Source organism: Corvus cornix, chromosome 8 (assembly GCF_000738735.6).
Source record: "Corvus cornix cornix isolate S_Up_H32 chromosome 8, ASM73873v5, whole genome shotgun sequence".
In the NCBI taxonomy this organism is placed as follows: domain Eukaryota; kingdom Metazoa; phylum Chordata; class Aves; order Passeriformes; family Corvidae; genus Corvus; species Corvus cornix.
Window position 1 is genome coordinate 19,367,481 of NC_046338.1, and position 9,309 is coordinate 19,376,789.

Here is a 9,309-nt window from a genome sequence, read left to right on the forward strand (position 1 = left end):
GATAATCTCTCAGAAGAAATAATCACATGCATATAATTTTGTTTAAAATACAATTTTTTGGTAATGTATTTTCACTAAAGAATCTTAAGGCACTTTTATAACGACTAAGGGATAAAAAATCCACTTTTAAAAAATAAGCAAACAACCCCTTTTGGTTCCAAAGTACAATGAATTATGGCTGGAACTTAAGTCTTATCTTTGTATTTCCTTTCCTACCTGAGACTAAATTATTAAGGCTGTTGGGTTTTTTTATGTCTTTTCTTCCTTCATAAGTAGGCCTCACCTAAATTAAATGAATGAATGTGCCAGAAAGTACACTTTTTTTTAAAAAAGAAATCTTGGTGCTGCTCATGAGTATGCAAACTGTGAACTTACTTTACACATCTTAACACTGAAAAATTTGGTTAACAGTCTGAAAATAAATACATCACAGGTCTGCTTTCTGTACTTTATTTGACAATGGTGCAAATTAAATTTAACAGTATAATTAAAAGCTTGTTCTATTAATTCTTTCACTGACACAGAAGAACAAAAGACCATCCCAAAACCAAACCAACTCCTTCGCTCCAACAAAGAGCCCAATACTAAGATTTGGCTGGGTTGACAGTTTGTTTCACATTTCAAAAAAAAGGTTAACAACAACTGTGAGTCTTCACAACTCTAGCTGATATTGCACAGAACAGAAATCATGGAAGATGAGTAAGTAAATGAAATACAGTAAACTACCACTGGGAAATTTGCTTTTCTGGAAAGATCATAGACCTGTTTTATACTACTTAGCACTACAGCACAATAATTAAAAACTACTTTTCACTATTACAACAAAATTAAGCAGACTTTACATTGCCATGTTAAAGATTCTGCCCTTTAAAACTTAAAAATAGTACTAGGAAGACTTCACTGAACAGAAATCAAATCCTTTAATACTGATAGAACAAGGCAAAAGAATTCTTCGTTCCCCCCAAAGACTCACGCCCTGCTGTAAAGAACTTGTCACATTTTTCACTGTTTGTTCAGCTAACTTACTACAAAAAATGATAAAATTATACACCATTTGTGCAGATGCTATTTTTATACTAGGTATTAGCTGTTACTGGTTGCCCACAGTTACCTTTGAACTGATTCTAAGAATCAATTAAAAGCTGATGCAGATGAAACTAAATCTGCTTTGGATGCCAAATCTGATTCTGTGATCCAGGAAAATCATTGTTTTTTATTCTCCATACCACAAAAAAAAAGGCCCAACCCTTCTGCAACTTCATTGGAAAAGGTTTGCCCTGTCTATATCAATATCAGGTTTCCAGAATTACAGAGTCCCAATCTAACTAAAGTCATTAACAGCAGCTCTGTTTCTTGCTATAAAGTCAGGAAACTCGGAGACTGATAATAGTACATCCCTGTCAAATATCACTGTACCTTAAAATACTTTTTTTTCTGTAATGCTTTACCCTTTTATTGTACATTTTAACTCTGTTGTCATAGCCACCAGAAACAGAGAAAAAAAGGAACTATAAAGTAAATACTCATTTGAAAGAGTAGCTAAAAACCCAGTAGACCTGTAAAATTACAAAATGTACACTGTAATAAATGTTGAACACCCTGCTCTTACTAGGAATTGTAAATAAGAAATTTTTAACAAATTGAGGGTTTTCCTGGGTGGATGTTTGTAATAACATATATGCAAAATATTAAAATAAGACTAAGTACTAAAGAGAATATTAATAAGTAACATTCCGTCCATTTCTTCTGGCTGCTTATAAGTTTTGTATTTCTTGTATTCATGTTTCTTGTATTTCCAGCTACTAGGATTTACCTTTCAGCTGCTTGCAGTGTTTCAGCAACTCTAGGCAAATCAATAAGAGAAAAAAATGCCACATCAGAGATCATTTTCCATTATCTCAGCAGGAGTAGATATTGTAGGCAATGGTTTAAAGACTATCTGAGATTAAGGTGAGGTACTCTTCTGGCTTTCATAGCAGCTTCAAGAACATCTCAGAACACCGAGTAGCTTATATACAGATTTCAAAGGGGTTTTGTACACGAGGCCAGAAGCCTGGCCAGCAGTTCACTGTAGCTCTTCTACAGCTTCACTGGAAACTGGGTAGGAGGAGGTGAGGAGTGGGAAGGCAAGGAAGCATCTCAACATATAACCGTCAAAAATATGCCTAGACCTCATTTGACTAGATCTGTATATTCAAGGAAAAAAATCCAAACGTTAAGATCTGAAGAGCAGGATTGCATTTTTGTCTGCATGTTTCTGAAGAACTGGCCTAATTAATTAGAGTAGCTTTTCAGGTTTTAAGGAAAGAGTATGATTTTACCACAGCTAAGCATGACTATATATTCTTTAAGTTTTCTCAAAACTTACCTTTGTGAATTAGTTAGAAAAGAAAGAAAATACATAAAAAGCCTAGTGGAGAAAAATCAGAGGCTACAAAGAGGGATGGCCAAGATGCAGTAATTACACCTTCTTCTCTCCTTGAACTCAGTACAATTCACTGAGTATTGTTTAACATTTAACACCTTAAATTCATTTGCTTACATTTTATTTTTGTGATTGGCATAATTAGGAAAACCAAACTGAGAAATCATGATATTAGAATATTTTAAGGGCATGCCATCATAAATATTAACCAGTTTATTTACACAGTAGGATCTCTGTAACAAATGCTCTGCTCGGTGCCACATTCCAGAATAGCCACTGTTAGTGTCTTTTTCTAAATTTCTTATATCAACAGGCTTCACAAACACTCCTGAAGGCTTTCCAGTATGCTTGGCTACCAGAAAATTCATGGCAATATCATCACAATTTTGAGTTTCATCTATTAAGGCGTAAACTGCTTCTGGCTGCCGTTGAAAGTCTTCTAAATACCCACTGTGAAAAAATGCTGCGCCGATAAGCACCATAGAATACTGATCTCCGTTCCCAAATCCAGGGTTCTGCAATTCAAAGCTGCCATAGCTGTATACGCCTGAAGGAGTAGAAATGTGCTTTCTAGGAACAAATCCCACTATATGCTCTGGAAATTGCTGAAAGAAAAAAAGAAATTCAACACATATTTCACAGTGTGGGGTTCACTTAAGTATGTCATAAGAGAGATATATGCATTTTTTAAATAAGAGGAGGACAACATTATTGCCAGGAAAGAATTAAGTTGTTGGCATATGGTCCTTTGATCTGCATAAATGTTGCAATTAAATACAGTTTCACGAAACTGACTGTCTGCCTCATTCCACATCACATAGTGCCAACAAAACATCCAGCCACAATTGGCAGCTGTGTATTTGGCACTGAAAATAACTTTACAGACAATTTGTTGTGTTTTGCAAAACAAAACACACAGACTACTATACATTTAAATGAATTCAGCAGTTAGCAACTTCATGGTTTTGTAGAGTAAGAGTTAAAATTTTAAAGTTATAGATTACAGATATAGCTACTACTAAAGAACATTCTTGTAATTTCTACTATTCAACACTTCGAACTTGCTAAAATCTAACTTGACATCTAGAAAACCAATGGCAAAACAATATGATACAGTACTACTCTAATTAAAGCTATTACTCTCAATTGCAACGCAAATACTGCCTGCCAAGATGCCAAACATTACCTGCCAAACGGAAAAGGCAAAAGCAAGGTCATGAGCACTGACTAGTGTATCATCATCCATCATTAAAACAGCTGAAGGGAGAAAAAAAAGAGAAAAACTTTTAATTGGTCAGAAGATTAAATACATGAGCATGATATATGGCACAATATTTGAAAAACTGAATATAAAATTTCTACAACTATTAAGCTGAATTGCAATTCCTTGAAAGTAGATTGATAAAAAATAATTAGATTTCAAAGCTAAAGCAAGGTTACAGCTTTGTGGTGACTGGAACCAAACCTAAGTTTTAGATTATTTGCCAGGCTGTTACAAGACTCAGCAACCTTTGATCACCTGTAGTACAGCTGGAGAGATAGGTGTTAGAAAACTTGGGAGTGTTTGGCAAAGCAATTTAAAATTCTACTAATCTTGTGTAAAGATACAACTAGAATAGAGTTAGATGCTTTTCTTTAGCATATGAGACTTAGAAGGGTTCCTTAGTATAAAATTTTACTCATCTCACTACTTGAAAGTTCTACATAAGCAAGTTAAACAAATTACCCAGGCAACATTCACTATTATTAACTACAGAAAGAAGACTCTTTCCCTTAAGTTTTAGATAAAAGACTACCAGGAAGTGGAAAAGGAAGGATATTCTTAGATCTGAACTGCAGATGCATTAAAGCTTTGAAAGTTTACAGTCAGCACAGATCTTACTACAGTAAGTAAAACACTTGGGCAGTTGGAAGTTTCCAGTGTCTTCCTTGAAATCATGTGTTTGGACTAGCAGACATGTTAGGAAGGGGGCAGTAAATAGAATTACCTTTACTAATCATGAGTAAGGTCAGGTCTGTAATGCAACATAGGGGGTTTTTTTCCACTTGAGACAAACAGGATTTATTGTTGTACACCTCCTAGAAAGAGCTTAGGAAGAATATTTAGATGAATACCCAGGAGACTGGGGAAAGTACTCTTAAATAAAAAGATGCATAATTTGAGATAGAAAGCCAGACAGCTAGGGAGGGAAGTTTCTCGGAAGAGCACAACACGCTTGAGAACTTAGTCTTAAGAGGAATGGACTAAATCAAGTCTTTACCAGATGACTTAAGTCCAGATTAGTGCAGAGACTCAACAAATACATGCATTATGAATTTCAGTTTATGCTACAGAAGGAAGAGAAGCTGAACTACCCATGTCTGCCTCACAAAGGAAATTGAGAACTTGCAAAAGCCCTTGAAATGCATTTGACATTCCTCTTTTTTTCCCATTACTCTTCACTGACAGCCTGGTGGTGGTGTGCATCTGATCTCCTAACACAGGTTTCCTCTATACTACCCACATTCTATTAAACGACCCAAAAGATCCATTGATTTATTACACAATATGACTCAATGACCTCTCTTTTAGCATTCAGATTTCAAACATGAAAATATTATTAGTAATAGTGATATGAACTGTGATTACCTTTTGTTTCCAGATCAGGGAAATTCTGCAGCCTGTTTCTCATACGATTTACAGTTTGAACTTTGAAGACAACAGGGACAGGATGAGGCCCCAAGGAATTCCACATTTCCTCTGGTGTCTTCTCACCAATGTTGTTCCACACAACAATTACTTTATGTAGGTGGGGGATTGCTTGATAATGATTTAAAAGCTTTAGCAGTAAGTCAGTTCTATTGTATGTCTGCATAATAAGAGTGAATGAATCCAAGGCAGACTGACTCTGGGTTTTTGGTTCCCTTCTTGAATTGGGCAATTTGTCATCTTTGATAGTGGGAAGCAAAGCTGTTAAAGCACCTGCCACAAGAAGCAAGACGATGATCACCACAGAGGTGAAACGCAGTAGGCGGATTCCCATAACTCTTCCTGGAAGCTTACAGAAGTGAAAACACCTTTAAAACAAGTAACAGGAAAGGAAGTCATTAAACCCGTGTACAGTTTTCTCCCTTGATCAAAACTCCCAAAACATTAGGTAGATTTTCATTTAAGTAAGTAAATAAGGAGGATTTCAGCACTTTGGCAAATTACTTTCAACTATTGAGACAGGTGCTTCTGGTACTCAGTTTCTATGTTCACTTGCTTTTCACTTTTTTTGGTTAACTTTGGATTTCATTGTTTTGTGAAAATAAATCTAGAGTAGTTCTTCAGAGTGTTCATTGTTTCCTGTTTTCTTAGAACTAATTTTTGATTGATCATTTATGTACCTCACCAAATCTATCCAGCTGGAAGTAGAAAGCAAATTTGTACAGAGATTCAATGTTTTCAGGATTTGCAGGAGCTCTACCTTAACTGGGAAGCAAAAAGGAGAGAAGGTGCCTTCTCAAAAGCTCTGGCAGAAAGGAGGAAACAAAATGCTCACTCTCTTTCTGTTGCTCAGGCACCACACAGAAGGAACAATCTTTATAACTGATTTGCTGGACATTTTGTCAATAGTTTGTATATATGCTTGATAATGATAGTACAAAAAATGTGATGCTGATCATACTAAGGTTACAACACAGGTGGAGCAAAAGAAACATGTCAAGTGGAGTAATACAGGAATGCAACAATCTCAGCAACAGCTGAACTGATACATCTAGAACTCATGAGAAAATGGCAATGTCAGATGCTAGGTGGTACCTACCAGCTGTAAGGGCAGATTTAGTTTAAGGCAGAGGTTTCTGGATCCTCATGATCTTGGAACTAAACAGAAGCTCTTAAAAAGCAGCTTCTAGAAAGATAGCCCCTCAAATGTTCCTCACAGAATGAGAGGATATCCTGAGTTGGAAGGGACTCATAAGGATCACTGAAGTCCAACTCCTGGCCCTGCACAGGAGAGGCCCCAGAATCCTGCCGTGTGCCTGAGGGCATCATCCAAACACTTCTTGAACTCTGTCAGGCTGGTGCTGTTACCACTTCCCCGGGGAGTCTGTTCCAGTGCCCAACTACCATCTGGCTAGGATGGTTAGATATTTCCTAATACCCAACCTAAACCCCCTGACCCAGCTTCATGCCATTCCCTCAAGTCCTGTCACTGGTCATCAGAGAAGAGATCGGTGCTTTGCCCCTCCACTTCCCCAAGTGAGGAAGCTGTAGACAGCTGTGAGGTCTCCCCTCAGACCCCTTTTCTCCAGGCTGAACAGACAAGTGACCTCAGCCACTCCTCAGACGGCTTCCCCTCAAGGCCCTTCACCATCTTTGCAGCTCTTATTTGGACACTAACAGCTTTATATCCTTCTTATATTGTATTCTTTTATTCTTATAAAACTGCACAGAACCACCTTGAGGTGAGGCTGCATCAGTGCAGAGCGGGACAATCCCCTCCCTTGCCCAGCTGGCGATGCTGTGCCTGATGCCCCCCAGGACAGCCCCCTCCTGGCTGCCAGGGCACGGCTGACTCATGTTCAATTTGCCATCGACCAGGACCCCCAGGTCCTTTTCCGTGGCACTGCTCTCCAGCCTCTCATTCCCCAGTCTGCACATCCAGGGTTGTCCCATTCTAGGTGCAGAATCGGGCACTTTTCTTTGTGGAACTTCATACAGTTTTCCTTTTCTCCTCCTGTACTTGCAAGATTAGTACAAATTGAATATAAGATGAACATTCTAAGCTTGCTACTAACTCCTCTATACATATTATTGTAATACTGTTACTCATCTATACATACTACTCACGTTATTCTGTGAGTAATTTCTAGGCTTTCAGCAGGGAATTCTGATCAAATTCAGTGATCCAGGACAGCCAAACAAGTATAGTTTTTGAGAGAATATCTGTGGGTTTTTTTCACAGAATTTTGAATCATTTTTTTCCAAAGTGCAAATACTATGCCTGAAAATATGAATGTAAATTATTTTAATCTAAAAAGCCTTGCAACTTACCTCATTGTTGACAAGTAGGATTGTTTTTGCCTCTTGTTTTTACAGGGCAGTTGTGTGTGGTCTTTGAATCTGTTGGAAATTAAAGGGACTCTATAACTGAAGATCAACAGTTATCCACATGCTACCCAGCATTCTTTTACAAGTAGAAGTTCCTCTCAGTTATTGACTGATACATGCATTCATGGCAATTATCCCATCCCTTTTCCTATTGGTCAGTTGAATAATTGCCTCTGCCTTTCAGTGAACACTCCAGAAAGAAGTTAGTACACCAGATGGTGAAAAAGAAAAGAACACTCTGTGTCTCTGCTTTTAAAATTGCTGCTTTGTGCCAGTGTTCCATCCAGTCTGTGTTCCATCCTTAAGTTCCACTCTGAAGATACAAATAGGTCTCCAGAACCTGACAGCTGTTGTTTTGTTCATCAGGCACCACTAAAATATATATTTGGTTACCACAGTCAGGCAAATAAAATAAAATTTTACCCCACTAAAATTATTTTATTTCTGGGTTATCCCCTTCACACTCCCCTTTCACTAAGATTATCAGTTGTATCAGAGGTTCAAGACACAGGATTTTGGTCTTCCCATGAGGTTTGGCAGCTTGGAAAGTATGAGTGCAAGCACATAAAAGAGGGATACACAGAATGCAGGACAGCAATATAAGAAAGCTGTGCTCCTAGGTTGTTGGAGGGATTTTTGTTCCTTTAAAACTGGCTGAATAACCAGAGTCATTAATTTTGATTTGAGAATGGTACTGTGAAAACTTAAAGAACAAGAATTTGTTGAACTTGTTGAATAATTGAACCTGTGTGAAATTCCGTAAGAGTAATTTGTTTGGGCTATACCAATTTGCTTTTTAAAAATACAGATTTGTCATTTGCGTGCATACCAATCTGAATATGTCCCCATATACAGGTCTTCCCAAAGCTGAGATCAAATCTTACTATTACTTTGTGACAAGAGGTCACTGAAACTATTTCCAGAAGCTAATTGCTTTTTCTGGTTGCTTCATTCTATAGGAACAATCAATCATACCTGACTTGTAAAAATTATTAGCCGAAGTGGCAACTCAGCATTTATGAGGTCCACTATTATCTCCATCAAATGTGCTTTTGAAAAGCACTTGAACTTTAGGTCCTCTTTCCGCAGTTTGCAACAATACTTACCAGGGCTATTATAATCATTAATTAAAATCTAAAATCCTACTTAAGACGAAAATATAAATAGTGTTTGCTGTTTATGAGACTTTGCTTACCACACCATGTCGTGTTTACATTAGGTGTAGTGATAAGCAATGATGATATTATTATGTAATCTCAAAATAAACACTTATTTAGGTGTTTTAAAATTAGCATCATGGCCCTTTCCAATAAGCAAATGCAGATCAGTTTTGCCAATTAAGTTATGAAATTGCAATGCCAGATTGACCTCTTTTTAAAAATCATACAATACTCCCTGCAGACAACACAAAATTGACGGCAACGAAACCCCTGTATCAAAGACCAGTATTTTAATCCTCGTTCCAAGAAAAAGAGCTCTCGAACGGGGTCCCCTTTCTTGGCGGACAGGACTTCTTAACAGCACCCCGCCGTAGTTGGGCGCAGCCAGGCAGCAGCACAGCACAGCAGCGCTCAGCATCGCCCGCCCCGCTCGCCGCCCCTCCCCCACGGCTTCGCTCACGTTCTGCAGGCGCCGCTATCGCCGCTTCTTCCGGCCGTGCTGTGCTTCTCTGGGGTCACCGGCAGCACGGCACGGCAGGGCAGAGGAGGTGCCGGCCCGGCCCCGCCGCTCGGCCCCGCACAAGCCGCTCCGGTGACTCAGGGGCGGCCGTGCGGGACCGCGGCAGCGCTACGGCGGCGCCGCCGTG

The 9,309-nt window shown here is 38.5% G+C and overlaps 1 protein-coding gene across 2 annotated transcripts; it reads right to left on the bottom strand.

Annotated features, from left to right (window-relative positions):
- Positions 1-434: 434 nt before the first annotated feature.
- Positions 435-9,284, bottom strand: EXTL2 (exostosin like glycosyltransferase 2). 2 transcript variants are annotated; one of them, XM_039556159.1, is made up of 5 exons: positions 9,123-9,284; positions 7,446-7,514; positions 5,055-5,482; positions 3,612-3,682; positions 435-3,030 (listed from the first exon to the last, which is right to left on the bottom strand). In XM_039556159.1, the coding sequence occupies exons 2-5, from the start codon at positions 7,448-7,450 to the stop codon at positions 2,539-2,541; spliced, it is 996 nt and encodes a 331-aa protein (XP_039412093.1). In that variant the 5' UTR covers positions 7,451-7,514; positions 9,123-9,284; the 3' UTR covers positions 435-2,538. The 2 variants fall into 2 exon arrangements, with proteins under 2 accessions (XP_039412093.1, XP_039412094.1); XM_039556160.1 differs by lacking the exon at positions 435-3,030 and adding an exon at positions 4,414-4,514.
- Positions 9,285-9,309: the final 25 nt, after the last annotated feature.

Coding starts and splice junctions, on each gene's coding strand:
- EXTL2 (XM_039556159.1), bottom strand. Junction 3,683..5,054: donor CCCTGATCTGGAAACAAAAG/GTAATCACAGTT, acceptor TTCTCCCTTCAG/CTGTTTTAATGATGGATGAT. Junction 3,031..3,611: donor TTGCCTTTTCCGTTTGGCAG/GTAATGTTTGGC, acceptor TTTTTCTTTCAG/CAATTTCCAGAGCATATAGT.